Here is a 22,685-nt window from a genome sequence, read left to right as displayed (position 1 = left end):
GTACACATTGCAAGGACTCATTGAGATGGCCACGTGGCTTTCTATGTGGGGGACTGGCCAAAGAATTTCATGGCTGATGCTGTTCTCACCCATGAGTCCAGCCCAATCTCTCCCTCTATGCCATGCATCTTTGCTATGAGACTTATTTCAGAAGGTTATATCATCCCAACTTGTTGGGTAGGTCCCCAACACGGAGAATTCATGGAAGGACATGGACCACAGTTGCACAGGATGAGAGGGCAAAGATGGGTTGCAATCTCCAGTGGTGAAGAAAGTACTCATATTGGTGAAGTCATATATCCATGAAAGAAAACATCAAAATATAGAGGCCCCAAGGATAATTCCTACAAGATGAAAGGCAAATAGAATTTAAAGCAGAGAAAATGCTCTGTTATGTTTCCATGGCTCTGGGCTATCTCTACAGACAATTCACTACCTTTGACACATTCTAAAAGAAACCAGATCACAAGGTTGAGTGTCAGAATTATGGCATTACTGAAAAGAAAGTGTACAAAGACAAAGGGTATGCTTGGGACTTCGGCCATCTCTCATTTAGGTTGTTTTCTGTTCACTTAAATTACACAATAAAACCTCTGCATTTCTGGAGGCAAGGCTCAGAATATCTTTATTTGCAGATGAGACCCATCCTTGGCAGCTCCTGATCCAGCTCACACCAGCCAATGGATGGACACGAGAACACCGGCTTTCAGTCCCCAGCACCCAAGGGTGCTCATTCTCATGAGTATGATCAAGGCGACAAGCACAGGTCTGTCTGTGTCATTCCTCTACTCAGTAAACTCAAGGGGCTCCTTCCTGCACCTAGGATCAAATCACAAATCTTCTGTTGATTAAAGGCCTGCACAACCTGGTCCCTTCGACCTTTCCAGAGTAGATGAACATTAGTACCCCGCTCCACGTACAGTCCTGCCAGATTGGACTCCTGGCAATTCCACACACACAACACTCAGCCTCCTGTCCTGAGGCCTTCGAACAAACCAGACCAAATGACACCCAACAGGGTATTGGTTCTATCACCCCCATGCTTGGCATGTTCTCCTTCCTCTCCTCAACCTTTCAGAATCTTTTGCTTCTTCAAGACTCAGCTCAAACACCACTTTCTGAAGGAGGTCTTTCTTCACAGCTGTTGATGCCGTCCCCTTCAAGGTTACCTTGTACCTACTTAGGACACGTATTTGGTTATGCAGATTTGTGTGTATGTGTGTGTATACACGCATGAACATATATGCAAACGTACATATATGCATGTATATACATGCATGTGTATGAATGTGTGTAGACATATATTGTGTCTATGTGCGTGTATTACTTCAAGGTTACTTTGTATCTATTTAGCATGTCTTTGTGTAGGTTTGTGTGTGTATCCACACATACAAACATATACAAATACACATACATGTGTCTGTGTACATACATACATGTATGTATACGTGTGTAGGCATATATTGTGTTTATATGCATTTATAGACATATACATCACCTATATCTTGTATCATAGGTCTATATTACATGCAGTATACACATGTTTTGCACACATATGCATTATACATGCACATAAACCTACACCTATGTATGCCAAATCCTTATCTGTCTATGTTGTATGTGCATGTCTCCGCACACGTGTTCACATATAAACATACACATGTGTGTACACATGTGCATGTCTGTTTATGTTGTGCATGTGTGTATATACATGCCTGTGCATATGGACACCATAAACACATTACAAAGGAAAAAAGAAACAGTGCATTCCCTCTGGGAGCTTGCAGTCTAACAGGAGAGACAACCTGCACCTTGTTTTCTTTGTATCCCCAGCACCTAAAACATAGTAGGTGCTTAATAAATGCCTGTTGGTGATGGACTGACATTTGTGGTTGTGATCTCAAACCACCCATCTCAGTTACTTCTCTCCACTCAGTATCTTGCACACACCAATCTGTGCAGATCTTGTCTCTCTTATTTGAGCGGAAGTTCCTTGAGGGCAGAGGCCATGTGGGCTCTTCTCTTCCTCCAGCACTTTAGTCACTGCTAATAGATGCTTGTTAATTACTGATTGAAGATGATTATGGGAACCTGGAGCAAAGACCAGGGGCCTGAGGTTCATAGGAGCCGACTCTGAACCTCAGAGAAATAGCCTTGTGATCCTGTTGTGCTCAGATGCTGAGGCCCTCCTTTAGTGAGGTGGGCTGGTCATGGGTAGAGAGTGAAGGATCTCTTAGACAGCTGTGTGAGTTACTGCTATATTCCCACAGTTGAGAGAAATGGAGGCCCGTTCCCAGCATGGGCTCCCTAGGGTAGGCCAAGTCACACAGAATGGGATATGGATGGGTAAGTCATAAACTGCCTCACCAGAGGGGACTCTCCCATCATGAACTCACATGGGAACCTGCCTTTGGCTCCATATGCTCACTTGGCTGACCACTCTTGACACTGCAGGCCAGAATTTCGTTTTGGAAATATACCAGAAGAAGAAAGTTGTATTAATATGGTGGAACATGAATTAGGCAGAATTACTAGAAAGGCAGCTTTCTGACACCCTAGCCATGACTTCATCAGTGTGGACGTTCCTTCCCTAACCAGGGAACTCACTACCTCTCAAAGCAGACCATTCCACTTTTGGCCAGCCATAATTGTTCAGAAGTTTTTCCTGACATCCACCTAAAATCGTCTTTTTCTGTAAGTCCCCGGACCCCACCCTTGCTCTTTGCTCTGCCTTCTGCAGAGTGAGTCTCAACATCCTTCCACATGTCAGTCATTCTACCACTTAGAGCCAGCTATCCTGTCTCTTTAATCTTCTCTTCTCCAGGCTCCATTTCCACCTTCAAACAGATCAATGAATCAATCAACAAGCATTTATTAAGCTCCTACTATGTGCCAGGTACTGAGGATACAGAGATAAAATCACCAGGACCTGTCCTTAAGGAGCTTATATAGGAGGACAACGTGCAAAAACATAAAAGTGTACACAAATACATAGAAAACACAAGGTAATATGAGGGACAGAGGCATTACCAGTTTTGTTTTGTTTTGGTGGGAGGGTATAGATAAAGAAAGACTTCATAACTTCAACTGGTCCTCATATAGCATGAGCTCAGGTCCTTTATCATCTCAGTTGCTCTTATGAGGCTGTTCTGAATGGAAGGTACAGAGTAGGCATTTGATAAATTCTTGAATGGATAAATTAATCAATGAATGAGAATCAGGCCATTGAAAACCCAGATAATCTGATGGCATGTCTCAGACACTAGAGATTTCAGAAGAAATGGTTTCTCTTTTGAAATAGCTTAGAAATGAATAAAAATCCTCATTTCAAACAAAATCAGCCCAGCCATTCCAAAACATTCCATGTGAGCAGATGGGCTATTAGGTCACTCTGCTTTTATAACTCCGCAGCATTTTCAGAGGCAAGGAGAAAATGCCCAAGTAAACATATTACATTTTTAGAACAGCCAGGTGAAAAGAACAAGGGGGCTCAGAGGAGATGCCAGAAAGAAGAGAGAGATGGAAAGACAGAAATGCTCGTTTGCAGAGACTGCAAAACCCTGGAGGACGGATACCAAACCCAGAGGTTTCACTTAAGAGGACTGATGAAAACAACCAAAGGCAGGGTAAGAGTTTTGGCAGCTCGGAGGGAAAAAGACAACATAGATTCTAGAAGGACTTCATGTTGCTCCCAATCTGGATTTTCAACACAGGTCAGGGGAGAGGTTAGATTGGAGAGAAATTAATTTAAAACTCCCAGATACTGGTGTCACTCTGCATGATCTATTGCCAGCCAGCACATGTGGAGAGAAAAGAAAGACATCTTCTGAATGGTTCTGAGTAACGAGGCTCTGATACCTTAGGCCACCATAGGTCATGTTAAGGCAAAATGTGTCTATTTCAAAGGGAGACCGAAGGGGATAAACGTCCAAAGGGGTGATTGGCCAAAGCTGAGTCTACAAAAAAAGTGCTGGGGTAGCCATTCCAAGAAAGAATGCCTCCTGCTTTGCGTGGCTCAGGAAATTTACCTCTTCAGCTGCATGATCATTCACATCCAGCCAGGCTCCAGGACTCCTCAGTGGCCATGGGACACACTCGGCTCATTCCTGCCAACCTCTCTGACCCCTCCCTGTTCCCTGGATTCATCTCAGGTTAGTGTCTGCGGGTTCATCTTGGCTCTTCTGTTAGCTGATAAGCTCCTTGAGAGCAGGGGCCATTTCTTAAACTCTGTGTCTCTTTATTCTCCCCATTCTCAACATCTTATGACCCTGACATGGGCACAGAGCAGGATATCAATGATCACATGCTAATCTCCACTCCAGATGCCCCCTCCTAACCCTGATTTCTCAAGAGTTCTCCTTTTCCAGCCCCACCTCTTGGATCCTCCAACTTCCTCCCAAGGCTTAGTTCAGGTACCATCTCCTCCAAGAAGCTATCTCTGATTTTTCTATTGTTTGTTCTCCTCCCCATCCCCATTACTTGGTATTTATTTTGTCTAGATTTGTATTTATCTAGTTTGCGTACTTATCTGTGTATTCATAGTACACATATTGTTCCTCTAGCTTCTTAAGGGCAAAGATTGCTTTTCATTTTTGTCTTTGTATTGCCCGCACTTAGCATAGTGCCTGGCACACAGTATGTACTTGATAAATGTCATCTTGAATTCTATAAGAATCATCACCAAAGGATAAATCCACTTTTATGTGAAATTGTGGGCCTCTGGGAGAAGCAGGAGTGGAGGATAGAATGGAGGGAAGAACACAAAGAGCTTTACCTCCCCCAAGCACTCTGGGCTAGTAGAGAGGAGTTGAGTGGGTTCTAATAATATGGTCAGAATTGTCCCCATGACACACTGCCGTTCAGTCCAAGAATTCTCATCTGTTTCTTGTCTCCAGTCAAAGGACAGCAGTGAGCTGGGTGAGGGAAGGCAATGAGGATGACCATGAAACTCACCAAGTGCTCGCTGGCCCCCTTGCCATGGCCTGAGACCTGCTGGCTTTGATAATACTCTAACTGCTTCTCAGCTAAATCGACCCGTTGTAAGAGGTTCTCAATGAAATTCTGTAGTCTGGCTTTTCCCTGGACTTCCTTCTCCGCAGCCGCTTCAAGGAAATGGTTGAATGTGACAACTTCTCTAGAAGGCAAAAATGGCAGAACAAAGAATGGAAAAATTTGATAAAATACATACTGCAACGTATACCCCTTGGCCTAGTATTTAAAGTCCATCATAAGTGACTCAAACCTACTTTTCTGCTCTTATTTCTAGTTACTCTTTCTATATACACACATTCACACACACACACACACACACACACACACACACACACACACACACACCCCTTCCAGCCATACTGGACTATTAGCCTGTATGTGACATTTCATTCCTACCTCCACGTCTTTGCACAGGCTGCCTTCTGTACTTAGAATGCAACCCCACCTCAAGGACATAATACAAACTCCTCCACTTGACATTTAAAGGCCTTCACAGTCTGCTTGTAACCTCCCTTCCCAGCCTTATTAGACACCACTCCCCTTGATGCCTTTTTCAGTGCAGCCAAATGGCCCTGTTGCTTTTTCTCACATTCTACCTCTGTTGTTCAGTCATTTTTCAGTGGTGTCCGACTCTTCGTGACCCCATTTGGGGTTTTCTTGGCAAAGATACTGGAGTGGTTTGCTGTTTCTTTTGCCATTTTCCTCTGCCTTCCTCAGTTTACTCACATGTAAAATGTGAGCGTTGGACTAGACTCTGTAATAAGGATCTCCTTCATAAATGAATTAGACTAGATGGCTGTTGACATTCCTTCCAACTTATAAATTCCATGATTCTACAGCCTCTGAGTTCCCATCCAGCTTGTCTGGAATTCCACGATTCTCTTGGACAAGTCGAGTCAAATGAATAAGTCCATTCCCTGACTTGTACTTACGAGGCCAATAATCTCCAAACCCTCATAAATGTCCTCAAAAGGACCCAGTTGTTCTCTCGCCTTCCCTAGTTTTGCTACATGATTTGGAACATAAGGAGATGTCACTACATGACAACTTAATCAAGGTCCATTTTATTACTGGAGATATATCTTTTAATCCTATAATTTTTGTTGCTGCCGAGGTCACCTAAAATAAGAAAATCTGGAACTCAAAATTATGTAGAACCGTGTGTGGTAAACTAAAAATAAAAAAATATTAAAAAAAAAGAAAAGAAAAAAAATAATCAACATAAATCCTCAGAGGCCAAAAAAAAAAAAAATAACACTTAAATATTCACAAAAATACACCTCCCAATTGTAAAGTGTTGTGCCATCCAGCAGAAGGAGTTCCTCACGGTCTCACTCAGGCAATTATCTTTCATCATTATCTTCCTTGAACAGGAAGAAGGATTATCCTTTGAATTTCAACCAACTTTGCAAGGTAGCAAATCCTATACCTGTCTGATCTCCTCAGGCACAATGGCTCAAATCATATACCCGTTGCCTGAGCAGGACTTTTGACAAAAGGAGTAATGAAATATGGGTTGGTTGGAGGGATGAATTATTCCTGGTCCAGCTATTCCGGAGAACAACTATGTCTACAAAAGTCACTGAATTGGGCATACTCTTTGACTCATTGATACCACCACAAGGCCCATACACCAAAGAGATCAAAGAAAAAGGAAAAGGTCATCTTGGACCAAAATATTTAACGCGCCTTTCTTTGTACTGGCAGAGAACTGGAAACTAAGAGGGTGTCCATCAATTGAAAAATGGACGAATAAATTAGGGTATGTGAATGTAATAGAAAATTATTGTACCATAAGAAATTATGAAAAGATAAGTTCAGAGAAACCTGAGGTTTGTATGAACTGATAAAGAATGAAGTAAGCAGAACCAGGAGAACAGTTTATGTGATAACAACGTTGTAAAGACAAACAACTTTGAAAGACTTAAGAACTATGATCAATGCATTATCCATGATTTTAGAAGACCCATGATTAAAAATTCTATCCAATGCCTGACCAAGAGAGAACACACTCAGGCTACAGAAGGAGAAGACATTTTTGGACATGAGTAATGTAGGAATTTGTTTTGTCTGGCTATGAGTATTGGCTATTTTCAGGTTTGTTTTTGTTTTGTTGTTGCTTTTCTTTCCATCTTCCATCTCTATGCCTTGTACCAGCTGGCCCCCATGTCTGGAACGCTCCCCCAACCCCCATCACCCCCATCTATTCAAAATCCTTGGCTTCTTTCATGACTCAGCTCAAATGCTACTTCCTAAGGGGGTTCTTCCCATCCCTTCTGCCACCTCCCACCCCCACCAAAGCCTTCCCCTTTAAAGTTACCATCTCCTATGTGTCTTGCATAAACCTACTGATACACAGTACGTATGATACATATGTTCTTGTTGTTTGTTGTTGAGTTGTTTCAATCATTTCCAACTCTTTGTGACCCCATTTGGGGTTTTCTTGGCAAGGATACTGGAGTGGTTTGCCATTTCCTTCTGAATGCTTATTTTACAGATGAGGAAACAGAGGCAAACAGGGTGAAGTGACTTGCCCAGGATCACACAGCTAGTAAGTGTCTAAGGCAAGATTCGAACTCAAGAAGATGAGTCTTCCTAATTCCAAACCCAGTACTCTATCCACTGTGCCACCTCACTGACCCAAATTTTTTCCTACCTATCCTTCAAAGGCCAACTCAAAGTGCCACACCTCTTCTAGAAAGCCTTGCCTGATTCCTACTTACCTCAGAGACAATTTTCTTCTCTAGATCTCCCACAGCATTTTGATTGGCATGTCTTTATCATGTTAAACCAGGCATTATAGTTTTCATTGGGCAGCTGGGTGGCCCAGTGGATAGAACGCCAGGCCTAGAATCAGGAAGATTCATCTTCCTGAGCTCAAATCTAGCCTCAGACACTAGCTTGTGTGACCCTGGGCAAGTCACTTCACCCTGTTTGCCTCAGTTTCCTCATCTGTAAAATGAGTTGGAGAAGGAAATGGCCAACTACTCCTGTATCTCTGCCAAAAAAACCCCAAATGGGGTCATGAAGGGTCAGACACAAGTGAACAAGGACATGCTATATAAATGCTGGCTATTGTGTTGTTATTATTATGCTGTTTCTCTGCCCCCCCCCAGCACTTAGCACATTGCTCAGCACACAGTAAGTGCTTAATAAATGCTTTTTGGTTGATTGATGGCTCCTGTCATCTTTGATTCCCCAGGGCATGGCTTTCTTTTCAAAGACCCATGCCACATATTTCTCAGCAGTCTGTATCCTTTTGTTTTTCACCTGTAGGCAAACTCTCAGACATACTTAACAATCCACCTTGGGGGTGCTGGCTTGTTCCCTCATCTGTCCCACATAGATCTTCTTTGCTGGCTGCCTCTATGGAGATGCTGAGGGGATAGACCCAACTTTTTCTAGTCATTTCATCTTCTTTCCCTGGTCAACCTTCCTCATTTTCAGGGCTTCCTTATTTATACTGGCTTTCCTTCTTTCACTTGTCTCATTCCACTTCATCCTAGGCCCTGCTTTGAAATATATGGTACCTGGAGGGAGGATGACCTGGGTTCCATCCTACAGAACCTCAATTAGGCAGGAAATGCTTATTCAGGGACCAGTAAGAAACAGTAATGCTGTTCTTGGACACCTGGGAGGGTTTACTCTTTCATTCATTGGTTCAGCTAATTATTCAATCAGTCAGGCACCTGCTGAGCACACAGCTCTGTGCTAGGCACCAGAAGAGGAAGAAGGATGGGTTTAAAGGAGAAAGGATCACACAAACCACCTAGTCCAACCCCATTGTTTGGCAAATGAAGGAAACTGAAGCTTCAGGAGGCTAAATTTCCTGCTCAGGGTCACAAAAGGAGTGATCAGCAGAGCCAGTATACAACCTTGGCTCTGGCAACTCCCTGCTCCTCACCACACTGCCAGGGAAAAAAGGAGGATGTCTGCCTTTGTGCAGATTCAAGTCTAACTGAGGCAGTGGGGGTGGCGCTGGGGGGAGATGAATCACTAGGCAGAATGAGCACTGGACCTAGAGCCCTGGAGCCAAGAGAGACCCAGCTACCAGTCTTGTCTTAGAAGCTTTGTGACGATGGGCCAGTAAGTCAATGTTCACTCTAAACCTCAGTTTCTTCATGAGGATAAAATCCTCGAGAACCTGCCATGCAGGGTTGTTGTATGATTCAAATGAAAGACCATCTGTAAAGTGCTTTTCAAACCTTGAAGCACCATGTAATATCAGTGATATTCAGCCCCACAATCCCACTGGCAAGACCATGCCCTGAAAACATTACAGAGAAGAACCCCAAAGTACTATCTCTTCAAAATCTCCAGAACAATATTGTAAGTAATTATAAAAACAAAAAAAAACTGGAAACAACCAACAACAGGTATATAAATTGTGATACATTAATGGAATAGAAAAGAATGATAAAAGTTGGCCCTCCTAGGTCCTTACTGAGCAGTCCTAGGCAAGTAATTTCATTTTTCTCAACCTCAGTTTCCAACTCTGTAAAATGGGGACAGAGACAATGGTCAGAAGAAAAATAGACTTTTGTGGGACAGCATAAAAAAAGAGAGTGAGAATGATAAACAGGGGAAAATAGTACAGAGGCAAATGTACAATTAGTAATTATAACTGTGAATGTGAATGGGATGAATTCACCCATAAAATAGAAACAGAGAGCAGACTCCAACAATTTGTTGCTTACAAGAAATGTACTTGAAACAGAAAGATACAGACTGAGTTAAAATAAGAGACTGGAGCAAAAGTCCCCAAATTCATCAAAAGGGATGTCTATTCCAAGCATATGAAGTAAAAAAGGCAGGGGTAGAAATCAGACAAAGCAAAAAGTAAAAATAGAACTAATTAAAAGAGATAAGAAGGGAAACTACATCCTGAGAAAAAGTACCATAAACAATGAAGTGATATCAATACTAAACGTAAATGTACCAAATGGCACAGCATCCAAATTCTTAAAGGAAAAGTTAAATGAGTTACAGGTAGAAATAGACAGCAAAACTATACAAATGGAGGGCCTCAACAGAGCTACATAAATCTAGCCATAAAATAAATAATAAAGAAGCTAAGGAGATGAATGGAATTTTAGGGAAGTTAGATATGATAGACCTCTGAAGAAAACTGAGTGAGAACAGAAAGAAGTAGACTTTTTTTCTCAATAGAATGACACCTTTACAAAAACAGAGCATGTGTGAGAGCATAGAAACTTCACAAATTCATAAAAGCAGAAATATTAAATGTATCCTCTTCAGAACATAATTTACTAAAAATTATATTCAATAAAGGACCAGGGAAACAAATTAAAAATTAATTGGAAAATAAATAATCTAATCCTAAAGAATGAATGGAACAGAGAACAAATCATAAAAATAATCAATAATTTAATTAACGAGAATGACAACAATGAGATAACAAACCAAAATTTGTGAGATGTAGCCAAAGCAGTACTTGGAGGAAATTGTATATCAATAAAAGAGAGAAAAATGAGAGACAAATGACTTGTACATGTAACTAAAATAGTTAAAAATAGTTTAAAAATAATAAAAATAGTAAAAAAAAAAACCCTTAAAATAGTTTAAAATAGTTAAAAACAGCTATAATAGTTAAAAATAGTAAAAAAGTTTTAAAATAGTAAAAAATAATTTAAAAAGAACAAATTAAAAATGTCCATTAAACATCAAAATGGAAATCCTGAAAATCAAAGGAGAGATTAATAAAATTGAAAGTTAAAAAAAAACCATTGAATTAATAAATAAAACTAGGTACGAGTTTTATGAAAAAAAACTACAAAATAAATAAACCATTGATTTTTTTAAAAGGAAGAAAACCAAATTACCGGTATTGAAGAGTAAGTGTTAAAGGTTAGATTTGAACCAGGTCCTGTGATTCCAAAGTCAGATTCCACTTCACCTTTAGAACTGAAATGTCTTTGGGCTTCCCTAAAGTTGAAAATGATGTCCCCTTAGCATTCAAAACTCAGTTCCTATGCAGATGGGCATTAGGCACAGAAAACCATTTCCTGACCTCTTAACATATTCATTTGGTTAAAAACCAGAGTCAGGATGACCTGGGTTCAAATTTTATCTTTGACATTTATTGTTGTATTAGTTGAGTGACCATGGACAGGCCACATAATCTTCCTAAGCCTCAGTTTCTCCATCTGTAAAAGGGGAATCATAATCCCTGTGGCTCCTACCTGTAGAAGCACAAATGAGATAAGGTGCAGGCCTTGCTGGATTCTGCTGGTGGTGTTTGGCCCACTGTAAACAGAATGGCCTTTGTTTTCTTTGAGTGACTCAGTTTATCTCATTGAGCCTTGCTGGGTGCTGGGCCGCAGGCCCAGAGCCCTGTTAGGTGTGGAACCTTGGTGGGGTAGAGCTAACTCCAGGGAGGGCCTAGTTTACATGTCTGGGATAGCAGAGACTTTTTTTTTCCCCTGAACTAAATGAATGATCTGAAGTTCGGGGTGCTGGTTTTTTCCCCTGAACCACCTGAATGCTGTCTGTATGCTCCCCTGAACTAACTGAATGCTGTCTGTATGTTGGATTAAAGTGGGCTCGTCAACCCCTTCACCTTGCTTCCCTTGATTGGGCAGATTGAAAGAACCTGTGCTTTCCCACCTTGCTGGCAGAAGCTGTGGGTGGATCTTACACCCCCACAGAGGCTGCTAGCCGGATTGTTAAAAACAGCTTCCGTTGGAGCCAGAGACAGCTACAGCTGAAGCTGAAGCAGGAGCTGCCGGCAGCAGAGCTGACCCACGTGTGGACCGAGGAGTGCTGAGCAAGGACTTGAGGCCAGTGGGTAATCTTTTTACCGTAGAGGGGAAGCATGTATATGATTTTGCTTTATACCATCATGCTTCTCTGTGGCCTCCTGGTTACTCTTGTGAGGCGAACTTATTGGGCCTGGAAGCTTTTGATCAAAATATCAAAACGGGGATGCTGGTTCATGGGTCTGTTACTTTGGAGCTTAAATATATGCTTTAATTCTTCTGCCTCCTACCTAGAGAATTCCTTATATCCTGCGGTTCTGAACCTTCCAGACATATATATGATTCTCTTTGAAATCATAAATTCTGCCTTCATAATATACCCACTCTCCCCAAAATGACCTTGCATTGACTTATCTGGGCACATCTTGTGTTCTCCTCAATCCCCACAGAATGCAAGCATTTATTGGCACCACTGTGGCCAGACACTGTGCTAAGCTCTGGGGATACAAAGAAAAACACCAAAAAAACAAAACAATAAACAAAAAACCCCATTCCTGCTCTCAAAGTTGTTTTCTCTTAAAGGGCAAAGCATTTAAAAAATACTCTGTAACAAACAAAAAGGATGTGTAGAATGAGGCCTAAATAGAGTAATTGTGTTACTCCCTTGTCCCATCGAGCACATCCTTTAAAAAAGCATCCCTCAGTCTTAGACAGGCCTCTTTCTTGTTCTTTACATAGTAAAATGCCTGTGTTGGCTGAAGATCGCTGAATTCCCAATAAAAGTTTTTAAAAGGATGAAAGCCTATGGCTGGTGCAGCCCCCATCACTTTTTACCTTGTCTCTCCAGTGCCCAGTACAGCATTAAACAGGAGGCCCTGGACCGAGCCTTGCTGACCTAAACTGAATGCAGACCACCACCCTCCCTGCCCACCCACCGTGTGTAATTTCTGCCCACTGTCCCCTCTTCTAGAATCCTTCCTGGTTTCTCTTGCTATCTGGAAGAGATCTGTGGATCACATGAGCTGCTGACAATTTATTCTCCCTCTCACTGCCTTTGGTTGATCATTGAGTCAATATCAAGAGGCAGTGTGACACAGCGGTTAGAGAACCAGCCTGGGAATCAGGAAGCCCTGGGTTCAAGTCTGTTCTGATACTGGCAGTGTGACCCTGGGCAAGTCACCTAACTGTTCAGGGCCCCTGGCAACTCTCTATGATTGCAAGTTACAAAGCAGGTGTCAGTCTGTATCAGCTGTTCACTGGGGTCCCTTATCCCAATGAAATCATAGGTTCAGACCAAAATTAAAAGAATGAAGCATTCAGCAAACAGCTCCCCCCCCAAAATCCCTCTTTTCTTTTTATACTAAACTTTGTTAGCTTGCTCCTCACCTCCCTTTAACTAATACACACACACACACACACACACACATACACATACACACACACACAGATGCTCACATACATGCATACACACATACATCAAATAACCACCAAAGTATGCCCATCGTCTTCCGATCCACAGGTTCAAAAACTAGAAACTTGAAAAAACAATAGGAGAAATCCTGGAGGTCAAAATGAATTTGGTTACTGATCACATAAGTCCTTAGACAGTGGTGAGTTCGGTCATACAGGAAATATCTACACAGAAGTCAACTCCTCCCTGGACAGTAGGAAGTTGCCACCAAGTATGTGGCCTCCTCAAGATTGATAAAAAGAACTAGGGCTCTTGGCCGACAACACCTCCTAGGGTATAAGTGAATTGTGCACACCCTCTTGGTTGATCAGGATACAGAAAAGTTTTCTGGACCAGAAAAATTTAGAAACAAGTTCTGCCCCTTTACGCAGGCAAATCTGACACTTCAGATCTACCACACTTGGTTGAAGCCATGCCAAGATGGCTCAGATGCAAGATGGAGATGACAACCTACAATGCTGCCCCATTTGCATAAATACCAGTTAGGAAGAAATAAATACCAGCCCTACCCAACCAGAATGGAAGCCAATTAAAAGTGAGATAATTTTTATCAACCTGCTGCCTAGATTTACCAGCCCAGGGCAGGCAGGCGGTAGTTGCTTGTGTAGCTGATAGGGTGTGAGTCCAAGCTAATTAAATGGAGAGGGGCTGAGCCGGTGAAACAAGCAAGTACTGTGTCCAACATCCACCATCTGCTCTGCTCGAGACAGACATGGGCCTGCATGATTGGATGACAATGGAGGGTTTAGTGCTGGCTGCTGGCAGCCTGGCCAGCACTGGAGACAGAGGACCTGACTGAGGTGGGGGTAGACAGTTTTTGACTCTCTGTGACCCCACTTAGGGTTTTCTAGGCAAAGATACTGGAGAGGTTTAGTAGAGGTAGATGACATCTGGTTCATCATCATAAGACTCTGGGCGTCGACACCCCTGAGGAGGGCAATTTAAAGTGTTGTCAGAAAAGGAGGATAATAATAGGTCTGGGCCTTCTTTTAAAGTTTCACCTGATGGCCCCACCATTTCTCAACACCTCTGGTATCTCCTAGTATCTCCTTCCACCTTCATCTCTTTGAAAGTGTTGGTGAAGGCCATTCTGAAATGAAGTAGGCTCAGTATCACACTCAAGTCTGAGGAGAACAGATCCAAGGGCCAGCCAAAGGCATGTCCCTGATCTTCTTCACCCATGACATTCCACCTCCTGAATCTAGGCCATCCTCAGGCCTGGAACATTCTCCCTCCAGCATCCTTAAAACCCTTGGTTTCTTTCAAAGCTCAGCTTGAAGGCACCGCCTACATGAAGCCTTTCCTGATTCCCACCTGCCAGCACTCAGAACCCTCCCTCCTAATATTACCTTGCATTTGTGTATGTGTGAAAATAGCTATACACAACATACATGTACATACACACAATCTATATGTACACAGTGTATATTTGTACGTTGTCTCTTTTAATAGAATGGGAACTCCTTGAAGGCAAGGAATGGTTCATTTTTGCTTTTATATTCCCAATGCTTGGCACATAGATGTTTAATAAATGGTTACTGATTGATTGGTAGACTCAGGCTACCATGCCAAAAGTGAAAGCCAAGGTTGAATAGGGAATAAGTACCACAATGGGGCTTCCAACCCATGTGCTCTGACTCCAAACCCAGTGTCTTTAGGACAACTGGTTTGAGGGATAGCAGGACAGGGAGAAAAGTCCTAGACTACAAATCCGGGGAGTTGGAGTCCAGGCAGAGCCATAGTCAGGGCAGGGCAGGTGGGACCTGCCCCAGGATGGAAAGCACAGAGTGTTGTCAGCACCTTTCTGAAAGGGGCTTCTTCCCATGGCTTCCCTCAACCCTGATGACCTCAGCCACCAGCCACCATGTTCCCTCCCTACTTCTGTCTCAGGAAAGGCCCCTGCCATGCCTCTCTTCACTCTCAGAGGCCTCAACTCATCCTCTAGATTTTTCCTCCTCCTCCACAGTGACCTGGCTCCCCGCCTACTTCCAGCTCCCCTCATGTTTCATTTTTCCCCATCAGAACGTAACTGCAGGAGAGCAAGAGCTCTTTTGTCTGTATGTGTATATCCAGTGCTTAGCCCAGTTCCTGGCACATGGTAAACACTTAATAAATGATCCCTCTATCATCTATCTATATTTTATCTATATCTCTATGCACCATCTATCTGTATCTCTCCGTCTATGAGCTATATCTCTATGTATAGGACGTATATATGTATGTGTGGATGGATGGATGGATGAATGTAAGTATGGATGTATCTATGTATCTATCTTCTATCTATCTATCTATCTATCTATCTATCTATCTATCTATCTATCTATCTCTGCCTGTGGTGGTCTGCCTCTTCCCCTCAGCAGCCATACTTTCAGTTAGATAGAAACTTGGGGTGTCCCAGGTAAAAAATCCACAGGATGCATTTCCTCCTCCAGTGACCAAGCCCCCAGACCCTACTCGGGGCTCCTGTCCCTCACTAGCTGGGTGACTTCTACCACATGCCCAACCCCCACTCTTCCAGCAATAGAAACTCATCCCCTGAGGCAAGTCAACAGCCTCACTGGCCTTCAGTTTCCTTATCTGTTTATAGATATTGGATGATCTCTCAGGTCCTGTCTGCCTCCAACATTCAGTGCCATTTTACATCATCTTGTTGCCCAGACTGCTTCGATTTGGTTGGGGGTGGGAGGGTAAGGGTTAGCAGTAGACAGTGGTGGGGATGAGGAATCTGCGATTTTATAAGAGTGTAGAAATTCTAGTGTAGAAACTCAATCTCCAGATACTAACCCCAAAACCTGTCTGTAACTTAAAATATTAAGAGAGTCACCAGGACACTGAAACATTAACTGACTTGTCCTCAGACACACGTTAGTGTGTATCAGAGGCAGCATTTTAACCTGAGTCCTCCTGATTCCAAGGCCGGACCGCTTATTTGCTCCTCCTGTTCCCACCATGCCCTTCTCTCTCTCCCCCCACCCCATTAAAATCCTACCCACCCTTCAAGACCAAGTTGACATTTGGGGGAGGGTAAAGGAATCATTTACTGAAAGTTGAAACTGAGAAATCCTTTAGTCCATGCCCATCATCTTACAGAGGGAGAAGCAGCGATCAGATCAGTTGAGGTGACTTGCCCAAAGTCCCATTGCCAGTTAGGGGCAGAGGTAAGATTTGATTGCAGAGATAAGTCCTGAGACTCTGAGTCCAGGGCTCCTTGCAGCACACCATATGCCTTGGGATCTTCCAGTCTATTCCTCGCCAAGGTAACCAGCGCCTTCTCTGGATTTCTCTACCACCAGAATCTGTGGCTCATAACTCAACACAGGGTTCATCAAAGTATCAGAGTTAGATAGCTAGATTGATCTTCTGAAGTCATCCAGTCTAACCCCTCATTTGTCAAATGAGTAAACCAAGACCTAGGGCAGGAAAGTGAGTACTTGCCTAAGATTCAAAACCAGGTCTTCTAACTTCAAATCCAAGACTGTTTCTGCTATACTCTATTATAGACTTTGAGGATCTTCAGATGATCTTGGTGAGGGGAGCGGGTCACGTCTAAGTCTTCCACACATCTTACTTCTCACGCCCACCTAACAAGTCAGCCTGATTCCGCCTCAGCCACATCACTTGTGTCTGTCCTCTTCTCTCTGTTCCTGCCACTGCCAGTTTAACCCAGTCTCTCACTATCATCTACCTGCACAATTTCCTCTTAAGATTTTTGATGCTTGCTGATTGGTTGCTTACCGGTGTCCCTGCTTCCAAATCTCTACCTCCTTCAAACCTTTCTTTACACTGCTGTCGCATCAGTCTTCCTTCATCACAGATCTAATCATGTCTCAAAATTCTATTTCCTCAAAGCAAAGCTGAAACTCCTTTGTCTGGCACTATGCTACAGCCACACTCACCATCCCAGTACCTACCCCACACTTGCCAATGTCTGAGCTTTATCCTTGCTGCTCCTTATTCCCATAAGGTTCTCTTGCCCTCTCTTTGTGTACTGAATTCTCATTCAGTCTTTAAAGCCCTCCTCCCACAGGATTCAAATATCTCAGAGCTGGAGGGGGCCCCAGGAGCTGTCTAGTTGAATTCATAATTGAGTAAGAATCCTCTCTGTATCAAAGCCAACAAGGAGTAATTCAATCTTTGCTTCGAACGCTCTGATGGGGACTCCCAAGGCAGCCCGTTCCCCCTCTGGTCAACTCAAATGGTAATTCCTCCGACTGGATCTGGGACCACATGGAACAAGTATAATTCCTCTTCCATATAAGACCACTTCAAATACTTGAAGATAGCTATCATGTAACCCCCTCACAAGTGTACTCTTTTGAGAATGAATATCATTCACTCATTCAGCAACTAAGTTGTGCCAGGCTTCATACTACACAAAAAGAATACAAAGGCAATAAATGGAAGTCTCCCCGATCAAGGAGATTAGATTCTATTCTCATTCTCCACAGTAAACACTGTCAGTTCCTTTAATTGATCTTCACTTGGCTTGAACTCAAGGTCCTTCAATAACCTGCTTCTCCTCTTCTGAACAGTGTCAAGCTCACCAGATTTCAAAGTATGCCACAAGGCAGGAATCACCAAAATGATTTGGTATGGGGGAAGAAATAGAAAGGTTGACCAGCAGAACAGACTAGGTATACAACATTCAGAAGCAAAGATACTTAGTAGCCTGGTGTGTTATAAACTCAAAGATCATACCTACTTGGCCAAGGACTGGTTATTTAACAAAAACAGCCAGGAAAACAGTATGGCAGAAATCAGGTTTAGACCAGCACCTCATACAATATACTAGGATTGGGTTCAAAGGGATATATGACTTTGGTATCAAGGGCACAGAATTTGTTACCAAGCATGGCATCACAAAAGATCAAAGGACTATTATTATTACAAAAAAAACTGAACTTTTTTCACAAACAAAAATGACAAAGTTGAAATCAGAGGGGAAAGTCACACTAGCAGGAAAAAAAAAACAAAACTTTGCAGCAAGTTTAGCTGGGAAAGATGTCATTTCCAAAACAGATAAAGAATTAATTCAAATTTATAAGAATAAGAGCCATTCCCCAGTTGATAAATGGTCAAAGGATAAGAACAGATAGTTTTTAAAGGAAGAAACTGAAGCTATTAATCAACAGTCATGTAAAAAAAGCTCCAAAATAACTACTAATTAGAAAAATACAAATTAAAGCAATTCTGATGTTCCACTTCATACTCCTTTAATTGGCAAAGCTGACTAAAAAAATGAAAATGATGATTGTTGAAGGAAAATGGTCCCATTAACATGCTGTTGAGAGAAGCTAGATAGCTCGATGGGTAGAGCATGGAGCCTGAAGTCAGAAAGACCTGAGTTCAAATCATGCCTCAAATACTTACTAACTGTATGACCTTGGCCAAGTCACTTCACCCTGTTTACCTCAGTCTTCTCATATGTAAAATGAGCTGAAGAAAGAAGTGGCAAACCACTCCAGTGTCTCTGCTAAGAAAACCCTAAATGAGGCCATGAAGAGTCAGACACGACTGAAAAACTACTGAACAACAAAACTGAACTGAGTTGAATTTAGTTGTCAGATTTTGAAAGAAGAAAAATATGAAAGTGACAAATTAACAGAAAAGAAATAGAATTAATTTCTACTCTCCCTTAGTTCAGCAGTGAAAGCTACTATCTCAAATTATTCAATTATTAAACTTAATATTTGAAAACTCAGTTCTTGAAGACGTGTTCTTAGTTCAAACCCAACCATTTTCAGGAGACATTTCTCCAAACCCCTCCCTCCACAGTTTTAAGTATGTTCCCTGATGATATTAACTTCAACCTCCTAGAATATAGCCTGTATATACCTACTTATTTATATGTCATCTCCTCCTTTTGAATGTAAGTTCCTTGAGGGCAAGGAATATTTCTTGCCTTTCTCTTCATCTCCAGAGTTTGGCACAGTGCCTGTCACATATTAAGCACTTAATAAATTCCTATTGGCTTGACCCAACTCGTCTGTACCTAACGGGAGTATTAGCTGTGAATTTATAATTAAACTTGAAATTCTTTGTTGTACAAATACACAACAACAAACCCTGTGCCTTTCACAGAGCTATAACTAAAATGGTGCAATCGGGACTTTGTCACAGGGCAACACAGTTTCTAGGGGGCTGTCAACTTCAGCAACAGCAACAAAAAAAATTCTGCTTCTTTTGATTCACCTCAACACCCACCACTCATCCTCTGAAGGTGTCCCATGGTGCCCTGAGGCCTCTTTTCCACACCAACTTTGAAGAGGATTTGCTTTTCAACAGTTCATTTGAGAAAAAGTTTGCACTGCTTGCCCCAGGTTCATCTTTACACTCCTTGGCCCAATCTTCACAACTACTGGTTATGATTCTGGTCTTTCAAGTTTGAGTTGAAGGATGTTTCCTTTCCAGGAAACAATTTAAAAAAAAACACAAAGTGTGTTCCTTTGCTATTGCACTTTAAAGAAGACAATGCCTTAGGTCACCCTTCCATTACAAAACTGAGAGAAACTATCCCCACAGAAAGCATTTGCAGCCTTCCCCAATCTGACTCCAGTATTCTCTTCTAGGATTAACTCACATTACTCTCCTTCATCTACCCCATCTCCTGGACAAATTGGCCTTTTTATGATTCTCCAAACCTGCTGCTTCATCTCCAGCCTCTGTGCTTTTTCAGTCAGCCCCCCAATCCCTAGAATATACTCCTTGAGCTCTCAATACTATAGTTCTACCAGGCTATGATTCTCACCTCTACCTCTCAGAATCCCTAAATTCATTCAAGGCTCAGCTCATGTGCCACCCATGGGTGGCTTTTCCTGATATGTCCCCCACTCCCATATGCTAGCACTCTCTCCTTCTTCCTCAAATTATTGTATATATTTTGAGGCATCTAGCAATACAGTGGCTAGAGCATTGGACCTGGAAGCAGAAGACCTGAATTTGAATCCTGCTTTCAGATACTTACTATCTGTATGACATGGGACAAGTCACTTCACCTGTAAAATGAGGCCGATGATAGCACCTACCTCAGAGTTGTTGTGGAGAGCACAAGATGTAATGTATATGTAAAGGAACATTGCAAACCTTAAAGCATTCTATAAATGCTAGCTATTAGCTCTTCTAGATTGACAGGCTGCATCTCTCCCCGATACAGTGAAAACTCTGAGAGCAGGGGCTGTTTGTTTTTATTTTTGCATTCCTAGAGTCTAAGACATTGCCTTTTATTTATTTCCATATTCAGCAAACAAGTATTAAGTGCTTAGGGGTGTCTAGGGTGTTCAGCTGGTGTGGGGACTTGCCAAGCTCTTTTTGGGGCTGCTCACCCACCTATGGTATCTAACTTTTACCCAACTCTTACCTGTGGATCCAAGAAGCTGTAGCATGAGTGGCTGCCACATCCCCATAAACCACCTTGGCAGATGGGCTAAACCAGGTTCAGAGTAACTGACAGACCTCAAACCCATTGGTAATAGGGGGGTGTCGAGCCCAAGCATGTGAAGACTTCCTCCAGTGGAATGGGCAGACAAGAAAAATTTATTCCAACAGCCATTAAGGCAGCTGAAGCAGGCTCTGTGGAGCACTCAGAGCTTGGTCAGGCATCAAAGATACCAAGGTCATCCCCTGAATCCTGAACCATCAGTGGTTGGCTTGACCTTCGTCCTGCCACTGGACTTTGATGACTCAGGAAGACAGAGTGAGGCCAACAACTTTGTGTAACTCTGCCTCACTGAAATCCAATTCACACAGGAGCCAAGGCATCACCCCAGGATGTCATTGGGCCTCTTTGAAAATGAAGAAGAAACAACAAACAAATTAAATATCTAATAAGGGTCAAGCACAGCGCTGGCACCAAGAACACATACACAAAAATAAGGCAGCACCTATCCTCAAGAAGTTTACATTTTACTCTTCACCCAGGGATGGGGAACCTGCAGCCTTAAGGCCACATGTGTGGCCTTCTAAGTGTGGCCTTTTGACCCCAACTTCCTCCTTCACCCACTTTCCAGAGAAACCTAATTAACCTAAAGGTCAATCTCATCAATTTAAAAGGCTGTACTTGCATGCCTTCAGACTGATTCCATCACCTACAGGCTAATTTCATTGCCTGATGACCATTCCCATCACCTGTGGACTGATCACATCTCTCAATGATGTAATAGGAAGGAGCTGAAAGGACAATTACGCCACCTCCTCATTGAACCATCCAGTAATCCGAAGATAAACCTATGTTGCCTGAGATCTTGCACTGTCATCTTGTCAATCACTATGAGAGATCCTATCATCCTTAACTCCTTAATTTCCTAACATCCTCTTTGGTTACTGACAGACCATTGATGTCATTTATTGACAATTGCTAGCCTCACTAATAAATGGATCAGACTGGGCACTTTGTCTCTCAGAATTTCTCTTTCCACAACCAGTCAGAGCTGCTCCAATGAAACAGCCATTGGGTCACCTCTACCCCCACAATGAAATGTCAGAGAATTTCCATAGAGGGAGGATCTCTCGAAGACCACCCAGGAAGTCACAGAGAAGTTACAGGGTCATAGATTAAGAGCTGAGGCCAGGTTGCTCCCTGTGTGGATAAAGAACCTGAGGCCCACACACAGAGGAAGTAGTAGAAACAGAATTTTAATCCAAGGTCCCTGACTCTAAATCCAGCATTCTTTCCTTCAGACCAAACTGGCTATGATATATGTCAGTAGAAAGGGGACCCCAGGGGGCAGCTAGGTGGCGCAGTGAGTAGCGCACCGAGTCAGAAGGACGTAAGTTCAAATCTAGCCTCAGACACTTGACACACTTACTAGCTGTGTGACCTTGGGCAAGTCACTTAACCCCAATTGCCCTGCCTTCCCCCCCTCAAAAAAAAGAAAGAGGACTCCAAAAGACAAGTCCTGGAAGTATTAATTATTCCCACTAAGAGAGAGCACAGGAACCTAGATCTAATCCAATCCTTTCATTTTAAAGATGAGGAAAATGATTGATGGAAATAGAAAAGCAAATGGAGAGCAGAACAGTAACTAGGGCAGGGCAAGCAGGGCTGTGTTCAAGGCCCTCAGTAGTACTTCTCCTCCTCCTCCCCTGTCCATTTTCCTACCTGAAGCAGCAGTAAAGTTGGCCTCATTTCCTCTAGAAAATTCATGATAACCTATGGGTGTTTTTGTTGTTCAATCATTCCAGCTGTGTCCATGGCAAAGATACTGAAGGGGTTTACCACTTCCTTCTTCTGCTCATTGTATAGATAGACATGGAGGCAAATGGGGTTAAGTGACTTGCCCAACGTCACACAGCTAGTTAAGTATCTAAGGCCGAATTTCAACTCAGGTCTTCCTTGATTCTAGGCCAGCATTCTATCTACTGTGCCACCTAGCTACCAACCTATCCCTGCCCACTTCCCCATACCTCCAACACCCTGGGTGAATTTACCCATTCCAACTCATGCCAGGTTTAGAAACTGCTAGATTGAATAGCACCAAAGAACTCATCCCTAGATCTCTCATTAG

The 22,685-nt window shown here is 42.6% G+C and overlaps 1 protein-coding gene across 2 annotated transcripts in view; it reads right to left on the bottom strand.

The window, feature by feature from the left end:
• Nucleotides 1-22,685, bottom strand: part of ZNF365 (zinc finger protein 365) — a 34,578-nt gene that overhangs the window by 6,074 nt on the left and 5,819 nt on the right. For both annotated transcript variants that reach the window (XM_036735709.1, XM_036735710.1), the window contains exon 3: nt 4,954-5,134. In XM_036735709.1, coding sequence (XP_036591604.1) covers nt 4,954-5,134 — 181 coding nt within the window. The remainder of the gene's footprint in view (nt 1-4,953; nt 5,135-22,685) is intronic.

This window comes from Trichosurus vulpecula, chromosome 8 (assembly GCF_011100635.1).
Source record: "Trichosurus vulpecula isolate mTriVul1 chromosome 8, mTriVul1.pri, whole genome shotgun sequence".
NCBI classification, from domain to species: domain Eukaryota; kingdom Metazoa; phylum Chordata; class Mammalia; order Diprotodontia; family Phalangeridae; genus Trichosurus; species Trichosurus vulpecula.
Note: the sequence above shows the minus strand (reverse complement) of the source record. Positions and strands in the feature narration are given on the sequence as shown.